Source organism: Rhamphochromis longiceps, linkage group LG5 (assembly GCF_057381845.1).
Source record: "Rhamphochromis longiceps isolate RC_006_pf linkage group LG5, R_longiceps_female_GT1.1, whole genome shotgun sequence".
Classification (NCBI taxonomy): domain Eukaryota; kingdom Metazoa; phylum Chordata; class Actinopteri; order Cichliformes; family Cichlidae; genus Rhamphochromis; species Rhamphochromis longiceps.
In genome coordinates, this window is record NC_140561.1 from 38,446,809 (window position 1) to 38,471,761 (window position 24,953).

The 24,953-nt window shown below is 38.4% G+C and overlaps 2 protein-coding genes across 4 annotated transcripts in view; one reads left to right on the top strand and one right to left on the bottom strand.

Annotated features, from left to right (window-relative positions):
* The first annotated feature begins 267 nt into the window (after nt 1-267).
* Nucleotides 268-20,242, top strand: LOC146670571 (dual specificity calcium/calmodulin-dependent 3',5'-cyclic nucleotide phosphodiesterase 1B-like). 3 transcript variants are annotated; one of them, XM_085407581.1, is made up of 14 exons: nt 268-535; nt 5,080-5,193; nt 7,442-7,624; nt 8,693-8,759; nt 8,883-8,999; nt 9,375-9,515; nt 10,830-10,930; nt 13,186-13,311; nt 14,698-14,799; nt 15,013-15,133; nt 17,906-17,987; nt 18,362-18,479; nt 19,554-19,690; nt 20,093-20,242. In XM_085407581.1, the coding sequence occupies exons 1-14, from the start codon at nt 459-461 to the stop codon at nt 20,185-20,187; spliced, it is 1,581 nt and encodes a 526-aa protein (XP_085263707.1). In that variant the 5' UTR covers nt 268-458; the 3' UTR covers nt 20,188-20,242. The 3 variants fall into 3 exon arrangements, with proteins under 3 accessions (XP_085263707.1, XP_085263708.1, XP_085263710.1); XM_085407582.1 differs by lacking the exon at nt 268-535 and adding an exon at nt 3,095-3,308; XM_085407584.1 differs by lacking the exons at nt 268-535; nt 5,080-5,193 and adding an exon at nt 6,847-6,915.
* Nucleotides 20,243-23,451: 3,209 nt separating this feature from the next.
* The window catches only part of LOC146670572 (protein phosphatase 1 regulatory subunit 1A-like), a 30,808-nt gene continuing 29,306 nt past the window's right edge, over nt 23,452-24,953 (bottom strand). Inside the window, exon 7 of the mRNA XM_085407585.1 lies at nt 23,452-24,636. Within this exon, the coding sequence (XP_085263711.1) occupies nt 24,566-24,636 (71 nt within the window). The 3' untranslated portion in view covers nt 23,452-24,565. The remainder of the gene's footprint in view (nt 24,637-24,953) is intronic.

Sequence of the window (24,953 nt, forward strand, 5' to 3'; positions counted from 1 at the left end):
AATGTAATCACACATAAAAACATGCTCTAAGAATGAGTGCTAATACCGTCGTGTCTTTTCTGCATAAGGAAACCTTGCATGCATATGAACTCTTCCCTTGCACAGCCTATCCTGAGCCCCTGAGGACATGGTGGAAACTCTGGTCCTGATATGAACACTCTCTTGCTGATTGTATTGGTGACGCAAAGCCTCCCCAGCTGAGCACTGAACACTAGGGGATTACACCCACACCCACATACTGTGCACACTGCAAAATACTGCTTACATACACAGGAGACGTAACAAGGAGCAGCATAGGTAACATAAACTAGCCTTATGTGCACATAAGGCTGGTTTACATCATGACATAATTGCACATGCTGTATTTACTTACAGAGGTGTAAGCCATTTCGTATCTCTCTTAAACCAACAAACACACACATGCAGCTGGTCTTCTGCAGCGGTGCAATCCAGAGGTCATGACACCAACGTGTAAGATACGTGGAGCAGCTGATCGAAATCTCAGCCTTATGACATGGAGGATAACACAGGGATGGTAAGGCATTTATTTATGTTCTTACCCTATGATCATAATTTCTGTAGATTCTGTGATTCTGTGATTGTGGAGTACAACACTGTTGATATGATGTATTTTTTTAATTTTCATAGTCTATTAATTGACGTTAATTGTCCCAAATTGCCAACCCAAAAATGATTAATTTATTCTGTCAAGTGTATAATTCAGATAGAGTGGAAGCACAGGTTAGGGGAGTAAGCATGTCGTGCACTGTATTGATCACCTGATCATAAAAATGATTTGTCCCTGTACCGTGTGGTCAGACATGTGTCTCTAGTTTCATTTGTCCACGTTGGGCTGATACGTCTGCCTTCACACCACTGCAGTGGGGGTAATATCTTTATTTATAGTGCTCGCTATATTTATAACATTTCTGGAAATCTTGCTAGGATTTATTCCATGATGGGTTTAAACTTCATGGGTGGATCAAAATTTTTATAATTCAATTATTATGAATTATCCATCAACCGGCTGGGGCTGTTCTGTGTGAAGCATGTTCTGTGTGGATTTCCCGTCTTCCTCCCACAGTCCAAACACGTGGGCCATAGGTGTGAGTGTGACCTTGAAAGGTTGTCTATGTTAGCTCTGTGATAGACTGGCGCCCCGTGAAAGCTAGAATAGGCTCCTGCAAGGCTCAATTGGATCAGCAGAAGAAAATGGATGGATCTTGAATGCAATACAAATATGCAAAAAATATGTTTTCAAGATTTCCCTGATTGTGTGCACAAAAAATTCAACTTAAGCTTTAAGTCTTGGGCTTTTAAGAAATAACATCACTGCTGAATCAAATGACTTGATGTCGAATCAAGACTGTAAAACAAAAAGTAATATGTATAAAACTAAAGATTATGAGGTATAATAAATAATAATAATAAAATGTTATTTTTGAGATAAAATATAATAATATTTAAATATATATTAGTGCAAAATGAACCAAAACTTTCTGCAGTGCCTATCACAACTGGAGGAAAGTGAAAAAATATAATAATTCTGTTGTTTGCTTGATTTTGCCCTTTAGTCTTACCCACATTGCCGACTAGGTTTCAGAACTGCATCAGAAACAAGTGAAGCTTGGCGCTAAACCAGATTTTGTGGGTTTGTGTATTCATTTATTCTTTAACATTCTGTTGTGAAAACAGACAAAAACACCCCTACGTGATCTCCTGCACGGTCTGTTTCTGCAACATTTAGTTCCTGTAAGAAACGCAATATTTATTCTCCCTCTGAAGCGCAGGAGTAAGTAGTCACTGGCTCAGGTCGGTCCACGGAGAGAGAGCAATCGGAAGGTGCGTGCTCGTCATCATCAGAGACAAACAGGAGTGATGAGAGATAAATGGAGGGGAAAAAACATTAAGATAAAGCAAGAGGCTAGCAACCACACAAAGGAAAATTCTCTTTTCAAAGGGTTATACATAAGATTGACATCGGAAGAAATACTCCTCTGCAGCCTTTAATTTACATAGAACAGCACGAATATGAGCCTACTCTCTGGTATTTCCACAAGTTGATTCTTTAACAATCTGAAATTCGATGCTGTTTTCGATGAGGGAAAAAATAAATAAAAAACAAAAAAAGAAATACCCAAATGTGACACAGGAGATGGAGAATCATATGACATGATGTTACTTATCTTCATTTCTACAATATGCCATGTCATGTCAAAGAGCATGGGAGCATGAGAGTGAGTCTGACCCAGCAGCCAAAGCAGCACGGCCAAGGAGAGAGAAAAACCGGAGGCAGGGGTTTTCCCAAGCCGCGTTATTGCACAACTCTCACAATACTCTACTATAAATAAAGGCTGGTAACAGATTTTGGGCCTAGAACTGTAAAAGTGTTTAGAGATGCGCTTCGCTGTCTCCTCTGGTCTTTTTCGCTCTGCCCTTTTTAATGTCTCAAAAAACAGAGAATTCCCCTTTTAGTGTCCAGATACAATGCATTTAGCTGACAGTGGTGCACATTTTAGTAAATGTAAGTAAAGCGAAACCAAGAAATCTGTTGTTGAAATGAATTATTAGGATGATTTCACATGTTTTTGAAGCTTACATTTTGTGCAACAATTGCAAAAAAGTAATCAGTTTAAAGACATGGCACATTTTTGTGCATAGCTGCACCAATAACAGCAGTTAACCTACTGCGCTTTTGCGGACGGCTTTCAAGGACAAGTTTTGTTTATATGTTTTGGTTTGAGTGGCTCTGGTGGGCTTCACTGAAAGACTCTCTGTGCAGTTCTCTGATTTGCGGCCGGTGGAAAATTCTCATTTGGGATTTGAGTACACACTGCTTGAAAGCCTTGCAGTCAACACTTCATCAGCGAGTGAGGTCAACTCTCTCACACCTCACACAACGGGTGTACACATATACACAAACACTCATGGTCTGACAAAGACACTCACAGCGGCTCTCTCTCTCTCGCTCTCTCTCTCTCACACACACATGTGCACACACTGACACGGTTTGGGCCCGCCTAACCAATCAGAGAGAAGTGGAGTAGGTTCCCCCAGAAGTGGGTGGGAGAGTTGTTGAAACAGAAGTCTGTCTCAGGACACATAAAGTTTGCGTTGGTAGTTTGCAGAACTTTTCTGCTTACTAGTTCCCTAAAACACATTTTATTTTTATTTTTTTATATTGGCATTGTTTTCTTTCTTTCTTTCTTTTTTTACTGAACTCTGGGGTCCATCAGAGCACAGCTTGAGCACGGAATGGCTGAACTGGTTCGAATCCGTAAGAAAAAGCTCCAGATACCCATCTCTAGGTAAGACAATTAATAGACTTTATGTTTAGTTCACTACACACTCCAGCTTCTATTTGATTACATGAACAGGGCAAGAGGACTTTATCAAACATGCTTGCTTTTGTTTGTTTTTTGTTACAATAACGTTCAGCAGCACAGCATTTCTATGCAGGAGATTTTCTGTTTTGCAAAAGTGGAAATGTGTGACTCAAAAATACACTCGGAGTTAGAGGGTTATGGTTTGACATGTTTCACACCGTATTTGCTCTAATTAAGTTCAACAAGTATTTTGCGTTTAACCTTTTGGTCGTACAAATATACATAGTGACATGAGAGAAGAAACGTGTTTTACTCCAAGTGTGAACACTTGTCTTGCCCACGCTTTTGCTGAAGGAGGTAGCTGTTGCAGAAGCGGTGGGTCATGTGGTTTTGTTTTGGTGAACTCATCTGTTTTTTAGTTTGAGCAGGGTTCAGAGCTCCAAACCTTGTGGGGTTTTGAGTGCGGACAGGGGTGGGGGTTGGGATGACGTTGTTTTATTAATTTGTGCTTGCAAATGAGATGCCATTAAGTCCATTCTCTTGTGCTCATCTATACTTGGAGAGGACGACATTCTGCAGTGTGTAGATGTGTAGATTCAACAATGCTTGAGCCAAAGGAGAATTTGTCATCTTTTTCTATAAACACACTTTCACGAGTGCACTTGACGAGTAATTTCCTGTAAACGTCCTGTCAAAGGTTCTTCTGCCGCAAACAGTTGAAACAAAAAAGGCTGTGTTATCATGAAAGATTACTTGAGATAGAAAGTGAGCGGTGGTATTCAGATGCATGCTATTTTTATGACTCGACAGCTTTCAAAAGCCTTTGCCAGCGTGATAAACACTTGAAAAGCTGTGAGCGTCTCATCCCCAGGAGTTGGCTCCATTGCCCGGCCTTACGCTGTTTGAACACAGTCATTCTGGTCACCATATGGGCAACGCACTAAGATGTTTTGAAGAAATTATCTGCGGCACGGATACTGTATATTATCACGTCGATATATTTCAGAAGTCAAATGAAAACACAATCACAGCAGAAAGATTCCAGTCCTACAAACTAAGGATACGAATTTAATGACAACTGGATCAGACGCGGAGCTTTGGGACTCATTCCTGAGAGGAGGTTACAGTAACACAGGCAGGTGGGTTACACTCTGAGCGACATCGAGCATTTGCTTTCTATTATACTTGAGGGGATGTGCTTCCAGCACGTAATTTGATTAAAAGTTTCGAAACCAAAAAGAGGCAGCGTGTTCTCAGAGAACATTTAGATAAAGCACAAAATTATGATTTTTTTCAGGGAGTATATTTTGATATAATTTGAGTTACATAAGGGCCTAACCATGGGAAGCTTTCCTCTCATGGAAAATTTGGCACTAATGATGCCCTTTTTGGACAGCTTGGCACTTAAATCACTTCCAAATGAGCTTTTTCCGTTCATCAGGATTTCTCAACTGATTGTTAAAACACTTTGGACGTCATTTCACTGACTCAAGACAACAACAAGTGCTGTCGGTCTGCAAAGACCTGTTCACGGAGCTGCAGGTTCAAGCTGTTCCTATTTGTATCCTAAAATAACACCGTAGGCAGAATAAGTCACAGAAAACACTGATTTTTGTTCCTTAGCTATTGTTTCTGGACCCAAACAGAACTTTAATGTTTACCCATCCCGCTTTTTACTTATTGCACGTGGATGCTGAGACGTGCAACAATTTTCAAGCACCAAAAATGATTCCAATATTTCGTTTACTTTCAGGCTGAGGAGCATGCTGAAGCAGCTAGACGAGAAAGATGTTGATTTTGAAGAAATCAAAAAGAACCTGGAATACACAGCATCGTTACTAGAGGCAGTGTACCTCGATGGAACAAGGTAAAATAATACAATAAGAAGAAGAAGAAGAAAAAGAAGATAAAATTGTAGATCAGTTTTGTAGATCAGTGCTGAGCTTTCACATCCTGGGTAAGCAGCGAGGGGAAAGCACTAACCACCACAGTATAGTCCTGCCAGAAAAACAATATAAGTGTAAAAGATGTTATTCAAGGAGTACATGGGACACCTAATGTGTGATTAGCTTTTATAACTGAAAAAAGATCAGTTCATGTCTGTTTGATCAGCTTCACTTACATCTTCCTCTGAGTTGTCTTGTACTTTTAAAGTACTTTTTAAAGACTTTGATGAGATCATTGATAACACTGTCATGTTGCTACAATATGAAGTTGCAATCAGCAGCAGGTTAGCTTAGCTTAGTGCAGAGACTGAAAATGGCAACTCACCTTTGTACATCCCTAAAGTCCCTAATGAGAACTTAACACCTGTTTTGTTTAGTTATTCCTTTAAACAGTGACTCATCTGGGGCACATTTCACCATTGCGACTAAACTAAATGACCACAGTGTTCTCTAAGAGATATAGCTAGTTTTGAAACTGTTACAAACAGAAACTAGAAACCAGCATGTGTGAGAAAGTGGGATTTTGGGTTAGCTACAGATGGCTGATAGAAGTATTTTAACAATCACATGGATTAGCAGTGAAAGTCATATGAAAAAGAAAGTTTTCACCCGATTATATCTAATCCTGTGAAAAAATAAGTACACCCCGTTATGCGGTAGCTTATTGTCTATATGACCTTATCAGTTCTCAAATCATTGTGGAGAATTTTAGGCCCACTCTTGAGTTGTTTGACAAATGTGTTTATGCAGAGTTCTCAGTTCAGTCAGGTTGAGGTCTGGACTTTGACTGAGCCATTTTATCACCTTCATTCTTTTCTTTTTCAGCAATTCTGCTCTAGATTGTTGGTGTGGTATCAATGACGTGTTGCATGACCTAATTTCACCCAATTTAGCAGTTGAGCAGATGGCCCCACATTTGAGTCTAGCATATTGTGGTATATAGAGGAGTTCATGTGTGACAATGAGTGTAAAGAGCCCAGGTTCTGCTAAACTAGTCTGAAAACTATTGTTCATGACTGTTTTCAGCTGCATGCATTATGACCAGACATCTCAGCTTTGGTCTTTTCTGTCCAAAACACATTGTTCCAGAAGTCTTGCGGTTTGTTTCGATGCAACTTTACAAACCTAAGTCGTGCTGCCAATTTCTTTTTGGAGAGACAAGGCTTTTTCCTGGCAACCCTTCCAAACATGCTGTACTTGTTCTGTCTTTTTCTTATTGTACTGTTATGAGCTTTAACATTTAATATGCTAGTTGAGGCCTGTAGAATCTGAGCTGTAGCTCTTGGGTTTTTTTGTAATGTGTTTGACCTTATGGCGTGGTCTGACCTTGTTGTGAATCTCCTGGAAAGATTGTTTCATTGCACTCACCTGAATGCTTCACACCAGCAAAATGACAACGCCTGTACCTTTATAGAAGTGCCCACACCTTCTGATGATCAATTAATCACGGGGATCTGATTAGCTCCTGATAGCTACCTACTTTCTTATTTCCTATGGATTCACTAAGGGTGTACTTAGTTTTTCACAGGACTGCATAGAGTCCTATGAAAACTTTCTTTTTCTCCTGACTTCTCAGGCCTTCCCCTGCATGTCAGATGAGGAAACTGATAAGAAAAGTTTGGTGTCATCAGCACAGCAGCCATGTAAGTGTCTAACAGCAGAAAGTGGTCTTTCAGGAATGGTGGTCTGGTAGCCTGATTTACAAAGCCTGAGGTACACAATCCATGAAGTGTGAAACGGAGGATTTTATGATCCAGTGTGTCATAGAGAAAACAGAGTGAAAAAAAACATGTTGCTTTCTGCAATTTTAGGTGCTGTTTCTCTGCTAATATTTGAGTGGAAGCAGTACGATGAAGTCTCTTTTGGTTGCCTTTCATAAAAACCAGAGTAAAAAGTGCCAAAAGTCTTTCTGGGAGTAGTAACTTCTTACTTAGCTTATTTAACAGACATACAATTGAAATTAAATTTTTAAATTAAACTTTTGACTGGACAGTTAATGGAAGTATTTCTAAATAAATCTAAATGTGTAATATAAAATTATCCTTACACCATTAAACGTCTCTGAACCACAGTGATATCGCAGAGGCACATTATTAGTGCTGCTCATTCATTCTCAGTCTTCATTTTTACCGTGTCTTAATATTGTCTAACAGTCACTGTTTCTCACAGGCAGTGTCTGGAGTCTGAAGATGACCTCCAGCAACTGCAGTCAGACGGGGTGCCGTCAGAGGTCACCGACTGGCTGGCTTCCACTTTCACCCAGAAGATCCGCCGTCCTACGCGGCGCTCTGATGAGAAGCCCAAGTTTCGCAGCATTGTGCATGCAGTGCAAGCTGGGATATTTGTGGAGCGGTATTACGTTTCATTCATTTCTATTTCAGAACTGCAAGCATAATGAATGATGTTATGGAAAGGATCCAAATGCAGGACATGTACTGTAGGGAAATTATAGAAATAAAAGAAAGACCCAGACATGATAATCTAAAAAAACTAGAAAATCCAGACAAAAAAATCTAAAAGGCAAAAATGATGGAAAGACACAGAACATAAACATGGATTAAACAATGAGGCTAAACTATACAGAATATATACACAGAGGAGATTGACTGGGAAACAGGACAGTTATGAGGGCAGAACGCAGGAGGAACAAGTAAAGGAAGGTAAAAAAGGCTGAAGAGGAGCAGATCATAAAGGAAAGAAAAGACAGAAAGTAAATGAGATACCACAGAAAACCTGCCATGAAGCTAAAATTGGGACACTGCTACCCAGAAGACCAGGAGAGAGATGCACAGCAGGTAAAAGCAAACACAGGGAACCACAGGGGAACGAGAACTATACGAGAACAGAATAAAATAAAATAAAAACTGGGGCCAACTACTCAATACTATAACAGACAATAACAGACATCACTAGAATGACAATGAAATCTCAACAAGAATGGAAGCTCAAAGTGTCATGACCAGAGTCATTATGAAATCAAAATTTGAATGCAAAACTCAAAATGATAAACAAGAACTCAAAACCCTGGAATCGTTTTTTAAAACAGCAATTCATAAAATACTGACTGGAAGACACAGAAGCAGTCATACAGCAGTAACTCTCTTTTATGAAACTTAAATAATAAGAAACAAGGAAACAAGCATCTCATATAATAAAAGTCCCATTATAAATTACTGATTTCATTGTCTGTACAATAAGTCCGATACAAGCTCACACTCTGTTGTTATTATTACGTCCACAGCAAACACAGCCTGCTACACACGGCTGTGAAACATTATCTCCATTTTCTTGTTAAAACTTCCTTCCAAAGCAGACAGGGACTTTAGAGGAGTTATATAAACAGCTCCTAAACCGAGGTCGCTGCACAGCGTCAACATCTGAACTTTAACTGAACTCACCCTAAACATTCCCTTATTCCAGGATGTTCAAGAGGGCCTACACAGCAGCCATGCCGGACCAACCTGCAGCGGTCGTAAATTGCCTCAGGGTAAGCCCCCTCTAATCATAACTCTCACAGTGGGTTGGATCTTAGCTAAAAATATGGACATCACATAATCTATCGTATACACACCAAAAGTATACACCAGTACTTTCCTCTCTTGCTCTTTAGGACGTGGACCGTTGGAGCTTTGATGTGTTTGCTCTGAACTCAGCCAGCTCTGATCATGCACTCCGAACTCTGTTCTTTGAGCTGATCACCAGATATGAGCTCAACAGTCGCTTTAAGGTCTTTTAACTTTGCATTTCATTGTTTAGTTTGTATATAGTTCATCGTCTATACAATGACTCATTATAGTCATTGGAGAATTTCAGTGCTTTGGATGGAAGATCTCACTGTAATATAATCAGAGCCACTCTGAAGGAGTATTATTGTGAGGAACTGGTGTTGTCATTTGCAGATATTATCAGGCATATGGGTTTTATTATCCTTTGTGGTGTTTGGAGGGCTAATGGGTTAGCAAATTATGTGTGTAAATCACATGCATCATGCCTTATTACAACATCCAGGTTGTTTTAGCTTTTACTGTTGACATAAACTTTGTGAACCTGTGGTATTTTAAACATAGCTTTACTTTTGATGATTATGTAACTATTTTTGCAGATTCCCATCTCGTGCCTCACAGAATTTCTGTCTGCGCTGGAGAGAGGATACTGCAAATACAACAACCCCTACCACAACCACGTTCACGCTGCTGATGTAACTCAGACACTGCACTGTCTGCTGCTGCGCTCCGGACTCGTGGTACAAAAGACTAACCTGGATTTTCTATTAAAGGATAAGGCCGGTGTGATAACTTTTCTTTTTAATTTTCTGAAAATTCCATGAAAAAATCAAAAGGAAGAATGTGTAGCGGCCCACCTTTTAACACTTTCCAAGCTTGCTGGCCTTTCTGTGGCACTGTGTCCCATTTGCTTTGACTGAATAGACAAATAGGTAACAAATATATAACCTATTTCTTTAGGAGTCACTTTCCTAATTTGCAGTGATCTGTTGCTTTTACAAATGTGGATTACACTGTGTAAAATGTTTTTTAGAAGTATATCGACAGACTAAAATATCCTAACAACTCTTATGGATTGCATTTACATTTTTTTTTAAATACATGTGGCATTCATTATCACCCTGAAGATGAAGGCTAATGACCAGAGTCACTGCCTGACGTTAGCACCACAGTAAGGATCGATTGTAGAGCACAAATAACAATCAAATTCCAAAATGACTTTTACTTTCAGAGCCTGCAGTCCTGTGACAATAGAAATGATACTTCCTGTTTTGGTGGCGATGGTGTTGCAGGGAAACAGGATCTGTTCCATTCTAACTTTTCTTTAACCCACTAAGCACTGCTGTTTCAGAGTGAAAATTATGGAGACTAAATAAAGAGATGATGGCCTTTATGTTTTTCAAGGCCTCCCCACGTTAGGGAGTTCCCATGTCAGGACTTTCAACTTGTTACATTGTATCTATGCACTCTATGAGTTGCTGTCTTCATCATCTGACCTTTATGAAGGGTGTCTCTGGAAATATTGCACATACAGACTTTTGGCTTAGCGAGTAAAGCTTAATTTATGGTCTTGCGAATGTGTCTGTGTACATTTCCGTTGTACATGTTTCCATTTAGACAATGAGCGGAAAGGGGTCTTTACCCCCCACCCCGAGGTGCTCCAACATCCTAACTGCACATCACTGGACACACATGACTTATACAAGCGAACCATAAAACATTCCAATATAAATAAAAATGCTGCATTAAAAGCACAGACAGTGACTGCAGTGGACACTTTACATATTTTTAACACTTGTAGGCTCTGTGTGGGCAAGCACCTACACCACTGGACATGAATGTGGAGCTATAAAAAGCGTCATGGGTGAAGCTGCTGTGGTGCGCAAATACAACCACCTTGGTGGGTGGTTGTATTCTGCTACTTCTAAGGCCAGATAAGGACCAGATGACTTTTATCATGTATATATTTAAAACTTTTAACTGAAAGATGGTGTACTTTCTTTTTACCATTGTAGTACTGTTGTTTTAATGGTTTTATATTTGTGTCTATCAAGCACTGGCTGACAGAGCTCGAGGTGATGGCATCCCTGTTTGCTGCAGCCATCCATGACTATGAACACACAGGAACTACAAATAACTTTCACATCCACACAAAGTAAGCTTTTTTTCTGCAATATTTTCTCAGCTATATATGAGCCACCTCCTGTTATGAAACTGTAAAATAGTAAGAGATATCAGGAAGTACAGAAATAGTGAGGTACGCTTTCTTAAAGCGTACCTCAGTATAGTTTTCTTCTTTCCTCTGTATCGTTTTAGTAAGAGAGCGAGTGAGAACCCTCTAAGGCAAACACAACTTCATGGACAGAACATCGTATTTTTAGACTTTCCACTTAGGAGGACTGAAGAACGTAGTCTCATGGCACCCATCATCATCATGCTTTATTTCGGGAATAAAGTACAAAGATGCCTGCCCACAGTAAAAGAACACATCTGAACAGCAGATCTATCCCAAAGTCAGTAACTCTGCTTGGAACATCATCTGACTTTGAGATAGATATGTAATATATATGATATGGGCTGAAAAATCAATGCAATAAGTTATTATGTATAGCACCTTTAACAACAGACTTTACAAAGTGCCTTGCCTGACAAGCAAAAGGACACAAAGAGAATAAAACAACAAAAATAACAGGTGCAATTTATTTAAAGTGGAGACAGATTCAAATGAAAAAAAGAAAGATTAAAATGTGGGTGCAAAACAAATAATGAAAGGCTAAAAAAGAAAACCCCAGAAATAATATGCAAGACAAGAGAGATGTTATTCAAACATTAAAAACCTATAAAGGACGACATCACATGAAATGGCATCACATAAAAGCACGTCTATAAAAATGTATTTTACGAAGTGATTTATTGGAAGCCTCTGATTCTACGAGACTTCCTCATTTCAAACATTTCTCCTCATTTCATAGCTGACAGGCCCTGATGCGAAAGCCATGACTGCATTTGACATTAAGCCTCAACTTTCAGGCAGAAGTGCTGCCTGAATGTGGCACAGGGCCAGACACGAACATGTGTTAAATGTGATTGCACTTAAAATCAATTCTAAAACAGGCAGAGAGCTAGTAGGGGATCAGGATCGGGGTAATGTGTGTCTGCTAAAATGAGTAGGAAGCCAAGAAATTAACTTTCCATGTAAACCAGAGGAGAACGTAGTAGCCTAACCTGGCGATTACCAAAGGAACAGTACTCTACTGTGCTGTGCTGTGCAAAAGTCTTGAGCATCAAGTTCTTGTGTCTTGACCATTTTCAGAGGAATGTTTGGGGTTTTTTGTTTGATGATCTGCTGTCCACTGAAGCCTCATCAAGAAAAGACACATTTTGGGTGCTTTTGCCTTTTTTCTCATTTTCCAAGCAGAAATATAAAGAAATTAGACTTTTGCACTGTAATTTGTAAGATTAAGTAATATAATTTCTAATTTTCAGGTATTGAGTTGACGAAAATGTGCCACCCAAATATAACTATATAGACTAAATAGTTATAAAGTCATCAGCTAGACTTTTAGGGTCACTAGATTTTTTTTTAAAAAGTATGTCTCTGTCATCTGCATAGCAATGAAAGGAAAAACATTATGAATAAATGAGCCTGGTTCTGTCGGAGGTTTCTTCCTGTTAAAAGGGAGTTTTTCCTTCCCACTGTCGCCAAAGTGCTTGCTCATAGGGGGTCATATGATTGTTGGGTTTTTCTCTGTATGCATTATTGCAGGGTCTACCTTACAACATAAAGTGCCTTGAGTCACCTGTTGTTGTGATTTGGTGTATAAATAAAATTCAATTGAACTGAATCATGAATATTAGGAAATTACAGACCCACAGAAGTCTTACCAGAATTTTTCATTTTTTACCACACACTTTTTACACTCCCCAACAGACCACTTTAACACACACCTTTGTGTTGTTGTCTTTAAAACCATTTCCTTAAGTGTTTTATTCAATGTTTATTTCACTGGTGAAAGGTGGCAGAAGCTTAAAAATAAATACTAATTGGAAAACTGTCCACAGTGGGCTTTATTACCCATTTTAACAGCTGAATGACAATGAGGGGATACAGGATGCTTGATTGATAAATCCGTTAATTATCTTACTTTAGTGAGTCATTAATACCCACACTGTGTCATTTTTCATTACATCCCACCTCCTCTTCAGCACTTTAAAATTCATCATTAAAGGCTTGCAGTCACAGTCATTAAATTGTTCCCAGAGGACTCTCCTTTTATCTCAGTCTCACCTCCTTCACTCAGAGCAACTGTGTTATTGAAGTTTTCACTTTAATGCACAGGAACACTTTACAACCTGCCCATCTGTCCGTCGACTGTCTGTAATAATCTCCACTCACCTTTTGTCTCCAAGGTCAGAGTTTGCATTGATCTACAATGACCGGTCTGTACAAGAGAGCCATCACCTGAGTGCAGCATTCCGCCTACTGCTGGACGACCAAATGAACATCTTTATTAATTTGACGCGGGAGGAATGGATGTAAGACCTCAAAATTTTACAGTGTTAATATTATTTTTATATTTTCATAACCTTAATAATAATTAATTTTTGTGTGTTATAAATCATGACCCATTTTCCCTCCCGAGCAGACAGTCACAGGGAGACATAAATAGGTCGTAGAAAAGTTTTCCCTCCTCTATTAGCTGTGTGATCAGTTGCTCACCTGTTGATCTCTTGTTGGAGAAACGTTTTTGCTGTCTGTATGTATGAACTTCACAAGCCTGTGTAAAAATGTCCCCATCGAGCTGTTGGTGTTAAAGGGCATTCTGAAAAGTCAAAAGTCCCCTGCAGAAATAAATTTGTTAACAATGTTATAAATGAGGTTTTAACCAACAGCAACAGCAACATTTAGTTAGAGTCTGGGCAAAGACAGCTGTTAAATGTAGATTAGGTTTGCAGTAAGTCCTCATATGCGTGTATATGCATAGGCATGATACAACATTGGGAGAAGAAAAATAAATAACGGAGAATTCATGCTGCAGGAGAATGTAGGAGAGCAAAGCTATAATTTGTTTATCTTAGTGTGTTTCCAATGTGACCTCTAGGAAAAACTAATTGGCCAAAAAGTAACATTTTATTAATTAATACTTTTGTTTTATTTTATTATGGATATATGGAATCGACTGAAACAATTGCAGTACATTTATTCACTAGTTTTAAATATCAGTTCTGTAGTTTGGAGCTAGTTTGTGGCTTTTGACAACATTTAGATTTTTATCTGTGACGACATTTATAATTATGTCATTATTCTATTTTATTATCGTTATTTTACATATAAACTGGCATGCTTTGCTTTAAGGAAACAGCCCCCAGACCTCAAGTTGGTTAGTGCACTTATGGGAAAGCATACAGTGTCTCTTATAGCTGACCCTGGTCTTTGACCTCCTAAGATATCGTGTAACGACATATTCACCAAACAGCAGAGGAATAACAAACATAACAAACTCTGACTACAGCGTCTAAACTTGGAAATGTAGTAAAGAAGTTGCATTTGGTAGATGCTATAGGAATGTTGTGATACATACATTTAAAGTAAAAGTTAGCTGTAGTTGATGGTCTGCGGTGCAGTCTGCGATAACAACATATCTATACTCTGCATAGCTTCTTTGTTGGCTGCTGCTTCATATATTACTCACAGAATATGCGATTGGGGAGCTGTGCTGATATCACACAAGATAAACCCCAGCTGCATACTTTAGTGGGCTTTTCTAGCAGTCAGTGTTGCCATGGGAACAAGGAAATCTATTAGGAAATCTAAACAGGTTACAACCCCATTGAGCCTTCCTGTCTGTCATTTTTACTCACTCCTCATCAGCCAAGGTCAACTTGTACACTGTGTGTTTTTGTGTGTGTGCGTTCTCACAGGGAGCTGCGGTCACTCGTTATAGAGATGGTGTTGTCCACTGACATGTCCTCCCACCTTCTCCAAGTCAAAGCGATGAAATCCTGTCTACAACAACAAGAACGGTACTGCTAATAGACTGTGCTGTTGTTTGCACTGTGGCGCATAATCAGCAGGCCATGTAATGGATGCTTGGAGTGCAGTGAGCTGATTAGAATAGCCTGCACATGATGCAGGCAGTTTGGGTTCAGGCTGGCTGCTGTTTAGTCTGCTTTTCAGTCTGGAGACACAACAAAACAACAGTTAAAACAGTGGTTGCCTTATGCTCTCTACACCAGGATTGACAAGCCCAAAGCACTGTCTCTGTTACTGCACACGGCTGACATAAGTCATCCATCCAAGCCTTGGGTGCTGCACTCTCGCTGGACCAAAACCTTGATGGAGGAGTTTTTCAGACAGGTAGGCACTATATATATATATTCTGCTTAACAGGCCTGAGATATTTCCTATTTGTTGTTTGTCATCTCGCTATGCTCTTCATTTTATTTCACACAAATTCAAGGGCAGAGTGGCAGGCTCCTCTCTGAGCCTGTTTTGTTGCAGATTCTTTCCTGTTATCAAGAATTTTTTTTCTACTTTCTAAAAGTGCTTGCTCAGTGGGTCTTTACCCCCCACTTTTAAGCACCATATAACTACTATTTTGACTAGTGATGAGCATGGATTCATGTCAACAAGGATAACTAGAGATGTGAAGGAGAGAGTGCAGGGAGGGCAGAGTGCGTGGAGAAGAGTGTCAGCTGTGATTTGATTGGCTATGACATGTGGCTTAGAGTCAGTGGCAAAGTCACCAAACGTAGTCCTCTCTGTGTTGGGAGTGACGAGGATGGACACAATTACAAATGAGTACATCAGTTAGAGTTAGAGAGATGAGCCTGAGATGGTTTAAACATGTGCAGAGGAGGGATCGAGCATAAAGTGGACAAAGCATGTTTAATGTGGACCTTCATGGATATAGTGAAGGAAGACCTGAGACAGAGGAGGACAGTGTGGCAACACCTAAAGAGAGAAGCTGAAAGAAGATTTGTTTTGGATAAAAGAATAAGCTACTTGTTGCCAACAGTTAGATGAGAAGATGAACAGTAAATAGTGTGTAGTCAATAAAGAGTTTAAGCCAGCAGCTACCCAGCTCAGCTTAGTGCAAATACAGAAAACAAGGGGAACAACTAGCTTTAATCTCGCCAACCAACAAGAAAATCTGCCTGCTAACTTCCAAACTCACTAATTAAAACAGGACATCTTGTTACTGGATAAAAATAAAGTGTAGCCACTGTGATGCCACTGTTCTTACATCACTGATTCCACGTTGGAGTCCAGATTCAAATTTGTGAGCTTTCTTGTTCACTATACTCTGCAGATGAATGATGATTGTAGATGATTGTAGAGGAAGTCCAAATCCTCCAATTTGATTCCTCAGTGGTGAAAAAATGTTACACTGGAGCCTGAAGCCATACCTCAGAGAGAGCTTAGTACATAGTATGTTAGGCCTCTCTCTTTATCCTACCATATTAGACATTTACTTCCTCTATAGATCTTATCAGTCTCTGTGCCTTCACTTACTTCCCTTATTTGCCAGGCCTCTGTCGTTCGACCTTGCTGACGACTAACATGTTATGCTGTACACTATTGTTGTTTATCTGTTAGGATTGCCATTAGCTGTGCCCTAAACACAAAGCCAACAAAGATGATGTATATACTTTGTTGCCTGTAGCGGTTAAATCCAGCATTTTATCATTCAGCTTCTTACATGCACTTACATGCACTTACATGCACTGGCTTCCCAGTATATGTGATTTGATTTTCAGGCTTGTTAGTAAGGATGGCGGTCATTTTCTAAAACAAAAGTGCATTAGAGTTTATGTAGCCTGTCTCAAAGGTTGTCCTTGATTGCATGTGGTTTAGATGCCAGCTCATTTGTAGTTCTCGGTGCTCGCAGGCTTTTGCCACACAATAAATGTAAATTCAAAATATAAAAGAACACATTATGTTATATTCTTAGACATCTCCATATCTGCCCTGGTGCTCCCTGGTCTCCATCTGACTTATTAGCTCTGTTATTAACTGCATGATTGATGAGTCAAAGGGCTGCATGCCTAATAAGAGGCAGCAGTTTTTGTAAATTGCTTGTATAGGGAGGGTGGATATTACGTCAGAGCTAAAGAAATCCATAAAAATATCTCGTTGATATGACGCAGAGGCAGCAGAGAAGGAAAATCTCTCCTAACAGCTTATTCTGCATTACTTTGGTACTAAAAAAATTAATCAATCTTAACAGCTCAAGTTTTAACCCTTTAAAGCCTGAACCATGAAATAATTGCTTTAATAATAATTGTTTATTGAACATTCTGACAAAATAATAAAACATAAATTCAATATCAAAATAAATTTTGCTTTATTTTGTAATTCATTGCTTAAAAATGTATATTTTTGTTATGACTTTTTTTCAGATCTTATGTAGTCTCAAAAACCCATGTACATGTCATATATAATGTAATGCACTTGACTTTAAAGGGTTACATATGGGAAATAGAGGACTGCAGAGAATCAGTGTTGTTGCCTTTAAAGCCTCACAAACCCCAAATAGAAAGTCAAGCTATCATGTTTTTGTTGACCTTTGGGGAAAAGTATATAATAAAACAATATAATGAGCCAAAAGCTGAGGACTGCAAGAAGTGGCTTTTGGTCTTGACTTTAAAGCATCAGCTGACGCTATAGCTGTTCTTCAGCTCAGCAGGAGACGCAGTTATCCAATCAGGTGGAGGGACTCTTTCTGTTGATGTCTGAGTTACTATGAGAACATAATTACCCCACAGAGAAAATGCTTGCTGTCCTGATTGTCTGGCTTTTTGGCGATGTTAGTTGGCACGACTGTAGTGAGTGTATTTACAGTGACTGCTGCACGAAGCTGCTCCCACTCTGCTTTTTTTACTACCTGGATCTGAAGGAGATCAGAACAGAAGAGGTGTGGGAGAGCGCTGTTGTCTCAGAAACAAGACGTGTGCGTACCTATGAAACACGTTTTCTTTCTGTTTGGCTGTTAATTAAAAAACGTTTGAACAGTCTCATAGTTTCAGGAGGCGACTGTTGGAACAAACTGACCTTTTAAAAGTTATTTTCAGGTGTTGTGTGGGATGCCCTTTAAGTATCTTCTTTCTCTCTTTCTATCTTTGTGAGGGTGATAGAGAGGCAGAGCTCGGCCTCCCCTTCTCTCCACTGTGTGATCGACAAACCACCCTAGTAGCTGAATCCCAGATCGGTACGTCTCATAAATCACACCCTCTTTTTTTAAAACCAGCTTCCTCATCGCTTTTGTCTGTTGTTTATGCCTTTGTAAGATTTTCAATAAATATCCATCTCAGATACATAAAACAAGTAAAATTTATTCTCTAGTGAAGCTAATCACATTTTTTCTCTTTCCAAAAGTAACAAGCCAGTGGCAGGATTTATGTTCATTTTATTTTTAACAGTTCACAGTGATATTGCAGCATATGCCCTTTGAATTTTAGTGTTTGAATCACTGAAATGCACTCAAATTTCTTTACTGACATTAAAGACGTAACAAGGTTTTAGTATTTTTGAGTCACTAACAGTTTACTTCACATGTTGATATGCTGGATTTTGTTCTCGCAGGTTTCATAGACTTCATTGTGTATCCTACATTTTCTCTGCTGACCGATATGGCTGAAAAGATTGTTATTCCTTTGGTGGAAGAGAACCCAGGCCCACCAGACCCCTGCAACAGACATAGGTAAACACAAGGCCTGTGAAACCTGCTGGGAAAATAAACTTTATTGCACTTTTGGTTTTAGATATTAATATAATAATAATAATGATGGATTGGATTTATATAGCGCTTTTCAAGGCACCCAAAGCGCTTTACAATACCACTATTCATTCACTCACTGGTGGAGGCAGCTACAGTTGTAGCCACAGCTGCCCTGGGGCAGACTGACAGAAGCGAGGCTGCCATATCGCGCCAAAGCATTTGACACACATTAGAAGTCTGTTTTTACTGTGATATTGAGTGGCACACAGAGTTTGACTAAAACTGATTTTAAAACTCTTGAAAACCTACTTCCTTCGTGTGTCTTAGTACAATTAGTCATTAAATGGCTCCATCTGTCACTCAGATGGACAGACACAGCACTGACACTGCATAATTTTTTTAGCTTTAATAGAATTCAAACTGGGGACTTGTTAAAAAAAAAAAGTATCTATACAGTTGTCCCAAAAGGAGGAAATTAACTTCAAACTTTTTTCAGGCTTTAATTATGCTGTAAAGCTGGTCAGTTTAACGTGAAGGTCTACTTGACATGCTTTTGGAGTCAAGCTCTGGTTATTCAGGAAACTTCAGTTTTTGGCTCTTTTGCAGTTTTACACTTGGAGCTTGTAGTTTCACTAATTCTTTGCTTTCTATGTATATGTTGATCATGTACACCGTGTTTTTTATGTTACTATCATTTGCTGAGTTGGTCAAAAACCTGTAATCATGACTTGATAATTTTGAGTGACAAAACATGATCATTATTCAAAGGTGAATTAATCTTCAAATTTGTAGCAGTAACTGCTCATTTTAGACACACCAGAAGGATAACCAAAGTCAGTAGGAACCCAAAAGTGTCAGCACAAAATCCTGTTTATGTGCTGCTTATTTTCCTTTTAATTTGTTTTCTTTTTATTGAAGATATATTTGAAGATAATTTCATGGAAAAAAAGTGCAATCCTTTACCTTGGTGTAGAAAATCTCAGGTTAAGCTGAGTCATTTGTTTTCATGACTGGAATATGAATATGCATACAAACAGCACTGTTTTCTTTCACCAGTAATCTTTGGAAGGAGAGCTCCAGAGGCCTGCAGTGGAGCCTCGCACACATCACAGCTGAGCTGGTGAGCTTCCGCTCTACTTGGACACGGCACACTGAGGACAACAAGCTCAAATGGAAGGAAAGTGGCTCAAATGGTGGGTTGCATAATTATTTGTTTATACGTGCAAAAATCACAAATATGCATTAAAATATAAAAAAAATAAACACAATTGAGGTTTTATTTAAATGTCTATACTTAATTTTATATTCTACTTAGTCTCCTTTTCTGCTCGCACATATTTCAACAACTCAAATTTAAAAAGATCACCTTTAAAAAGCTTGACAACCTCTTTTAAAGTAGAATAAAAGACCTGTTGCTGATCTGGCTTAGGAAAAGCCTCTTTGTTCCATAAATGCGCTCAGTACCCTTGATTTGATTTGTTATCTAAATTCATTTTAGAATGATCTCATGTTGAGATGAATTCATACAGATATTATTTTCTATTCAACCTAACTAGATTTTCTGATGTCTTTTCCCAATCTTCTATATCCTCCAGGATTTTCAGACCCCGGCGAGACAAAAGAGCAGCGATCGAGACAAGAAGTGTTGTCAGAAAAATCCCTGCAAGACCCCACTACAGATACAAAATAGCAGACAGCAGCTCCTTTGTAATACGTGTTTGCAGAATAGAAAAAAGTAACACTTTTGTAACAAAACTCAGATACCTTTTACTTTAAAAACTGAGAGATCTTACCAAGGTAAGATGTAGCGTAATCACAGAAACTTCCTCATTTTAAATGTAGCATACTACAATAATTTAAATACAAAAGTACACATGCTGGTCATGTTATACAGTCTAGTCCATATCATTAATTTAATTTGTCAACTAAACAGCTGTAAGTTACATTTGAACTTTCAAAGCATAAAACAATCATTTAACCTTAAAATAAACTTTGTGTCATATATGAGTTTTTTGTAGTCTGTTTCTTTGTCTGGGACATATTTACACATGGGCCAGTAATCCAGACATGACAACTCAATATAGGAACTTAAGTTAAATCGGTTATGTTTTGCATTTTCCAAACGTACAACAGTTAACTTTTTTTTTTTTTACTTAAAAGCAATATTTTAAATTTCTTTTGAAGAGCCTTTATTGTAGAAGGTAAAATTTGATATTACTCTGTATTAATTATCTTGTATTTAGAAAGCAATCATACCATAGTTCCTTGGTTATTGCACCTCAAAAATAATGATAATGAATTAAAAAGTAATAATGCAAGTGAACTAAAGAGGCTCTTAGAATTTAAAAGGGAGAAATACTTTAAGGAATAAGTAGTAATAATAAATAATAAAGAGGTAGAGGCCGATGTTTGGTCAGCCAAAATTAACCATTATAAGATGGCAAAGCCCCTGCGACCCTGAAAAGCGGTAGCGAATGGATGGAAGATGGTAAAGCATGCATTCAAATTTAAAGTGTTCTCTGCTCTCCCAGCAAGAGGAGCTATAGAGCAAAGACTGCAATGGCCCAGGGGTAGTTCAGCTTCACAACCAGCTTCATATTTTAATGCTCGTCAGTGAAGCAGTTTGGAATTGCACCATCGCTTTTCTTCTTACAACAGATGGGAAAAAAATGTTTTTCTAATTTGAATCAGCTGATAGTCTTTAAATGAATAAATGCCACAACAACAACTGAAGACACAGCTCTGCTGCTTGTCAGTATGATTTGCATGATTTGCGCTTCCATCCCAACACCCACTTTGAATATAAAATGAATATAAATCCATCACACAGCAAGACAGTAATGACTGTTACACAAAGAGTCTTGTGTTAAAGAAAAAACTGTTCTGTAAGATATGGATATCCTTTCTATAATTCAGCTAAATTTTAGGTACAACAGTGTAAATGTACATTACAAAATATTTTTTAAGTCTCTCTAACAGATAAAGTGCAATTGGGCTTTTATTCTGAAAGGATCCTTCACTATGTCCACCTCCAATCACAAAGGTGAAACGCTTTAACAGCTAAACTTGTTCACAGCAGTCTGTAAAGATACAGTATCCCACGCAGCTTAAACTGCTGCAGTGTTACAAAATGCATTTGTGAAATCTTTTATGAAAAATATGTGCTTTTATGCTCTTGCTTCAGATTGCATTAAATTATTTAGTAGCAGAGCGTCTATTTTTAGAGTAAAGTTAAAATCAGCTTTAGCTGAGCGCATGACCAATGATGCAACGATACGTGAAGACTTTAAGAATTCCTGCTAAAATGCATCTGGTTTTCTTTTTTTGACACTTGAATGGGCAAAGCTCTCCTGGTTCTTTGCATCTTCATGCTAATGCTGCTGATGAAGTTCATATAATCTTTCCTACAAAAAAAAGAAAACAATCACCAATTTAAACATTTTATTGTATCAAACAAATTTAGATTACAGATGTAATCATCAATCAAGTAAAACTAGAACAAAAAAAGTCCATGTTATTCAAGTAAAGTACACTACTACCATTCAAAAAACAAGTTTACCCATAAATACATTGCAGGAGAAAAACAAAGCTTGCGGAGGAATGTTTTACTGTTCTTCTTGTTCATCGTGGATAAAGTGACCATTGTTGGCAACTGAGTAACAAACGGCTGTTGCTGTGGCTGATTAATCTCCTAAAGTGACACTGAAACTTCAGATTTAGTTTTGTTCATTTATTCCATTTAGACATGTCAAGTATGATGTGAAGGTTATAGAAAGATTGTCACATGATGCCACTTCAGTGATACAAAGACAGATTACATGACAAATATTTAGTGTGCTGATGACTTTAAGATGTCTTTGTTACAAACTAGAACACAAATAAAATGCTGCAGTTAAAAAAAAAAAAAGTGTTTAAATTTGTTGGGTTTTTTTGTACAAAATGAAGCACAGTAAGTACCTTGGGCGTAGACAACAAGTCACTGTACATTCAGTGCCATGCAAGAGGGTGTTTCATGACCAGAATTTAAATTCCCAAGAACCATTCATGTGTCAAAAATGAGGGTGCAATTTACTCACTGAGGATGGATTCCTCCTTGTTAATCCTAAATATGCAAACGGAGCTTTAGAGACGATCGGTTGTACCCTGTTTATCAACTAGACATTTACAAGAAGGGTAATAGTCTAGTTATCAGTACATGCATTACTGTAAGCTGACATAGCTTTCTACTTCTTATTGAGTAACAATTGCTCACACAGGGTTTAAAGACTTAAAGACAGGCTTTCTCCCTCCCTTTATGCTAAAAAGAACTAAAATGACTTTGGGGAAAGGTCAGCGGTGCTTCTCTTCAGCTGTCTGCATGTGTGTGACTGACTGACAGGAGTTTGAATCTTAGCCACACAAATAACAAACTAAGTAAACATATCTGCCCTGTAGCCTTTAAGCTACAGGCAATCGTTAGCAGTGGCCCTGAAGCATAACCAGGGGAGTCAGAGTCAGACCAGCAGTTAGATGTGGTTTAATGTGCTGCACTTTAGCTTGCAGGTTGGTTTTTCTGTTTTCTCTCATTCAACAAGCAGTGCCTTCCTATTTGTATCGGGAGTAATTCTCTATTCTTAAAAATGAAAACAAAACCAGAATGACAGCTGTTACAGTATAATTAGTCTACTTTTCTGATGGCTGGACTGGTTTCTGACTGGATTTCTTTTTACATCTGTTTACAGAGTCAATACCTGCAGGCTTGGGATGATGTTAAGGCTGCAGAAAAATATGTTTTCTGGGATTATTTGTGAATCATTTCATCTAGAAATGATCACATTAAAAATATTTCCAAGAAATGACATTATACGTTTTGTCTGTTTAGAACTGCAGAGCATGAAACTGCATCTACACAGAGCTCTGTGTGTGTAAAAGTTTGTTGGACGCAATCACTGCAACTGTGAGCGCAGAATGTATGAAAATAGACTTAAAGCATGAAAATAAACTTCTATAGATTGAATTTCAATTAATGCCCAGTGTGATTAACCTATGAGCGACTCTTCTGTCAGACATATGTGGGACAAATGTCTGAAGAAAATGTCTGAAATGTGCTCTGTGTAGACACAGTTCAAGGCTGTGGTTACCAAACTTTCTGGCACGCCCGCCTTCAGAAGTCGAGCAAGGATGACAGCTCAACAAAATACAGATCAACGGTCATTAGCCTCTTTTTACATTTTTCAGTCAGTTTAGTTTCACCTTATTGTGTAACTTTGGTAATCACAGCCACCCACACACCGTGCTTGTCTGCCCCACCAGGCAGGCTCGACAGTTTGAGACCCACTGGAGCCAAAGGAAATCATAATTATGATCAAAAATGGCTTTCTAGTTTCTTCCATGTGTTTAATCGACTAATTATTAATAATATAAATAAAATTGCAGTTGGCCTTAAAAATATTTGTAAATATCAACCGAGTTGTTCAAAAATCCAAATATAGGTTTACTATAAAATATCAATAAACCCACATTTATTTCTGTCTTTTCTGGTTGCTCATACGAGGCGGCATTTGAATTTAAATCGAAGGTTTTGTCTCTGGTTACTTACAAGGTTCTGATGCTATTTTATTGCTACGAGATGGAACAATAAATGTTGAATTCATGGCACGTATAAATTGATTGAAAATGTCTACATTGATTGCAAATAAAATATTTGTTGTCTTTGATAAATCAACGGGATATTAAACCTGTGACAGATTATGATAATATATGTGTGAGTAAGACATGAAAGCTTGTCCCATTAACCAGATAATAAATCCCAGTTGGGGGATACAATAGGCTAGTTTTAATTTAGTGCGGGGGGAGCTTTAACAAAAACAAACATAATTATAACAACTGTCTCTCTACACAAGATTTGTGACACAAAATAAATGTAGAAACTTTTGTTTTTTTTCCTCAAGGTGGTAACTAAGGCCTGGCCGTAGAGGAATATTGAAGCCCTGATGTTTTGAAAAAGTGAATCTGCAGACACAATCTTCTGTCATTGTGTAGGGCTGACTGAGCAGACTGAGCAGCATTGTGTTGCACAGAGGACTGCTCTATTTCTCTGTCTTCAGGCTGCATTTCTTTGTCTTCTCCTCTGCCGGCTGACTCACTCCTGCTTTTGTTTCTGCAGAAATATAGACAGAGACAAAAGAGTGAGAGAAGAGGCTGGAGGCTGACGCTGGAGATTTTAATGGACTTGTGCAAATAAACAATAAATATTTACAGCTTATTTAGTATTTCTCCAATTTTTTTCTTTTTGCTGCTGTGCTTTTTTTTTGGGGGGGGGGGGGGGGGGGTTGCATATGAACAATAAGGTAAGCGCGTAATCAACATATTGCTACATAAACATTACATGCATTTAGCTTTTTATTGAGTACTATGGGCATTAGTAAATTTATTATTTTATTAAAGCTTCCAGAATCACTGGGTGTTCACATGAGT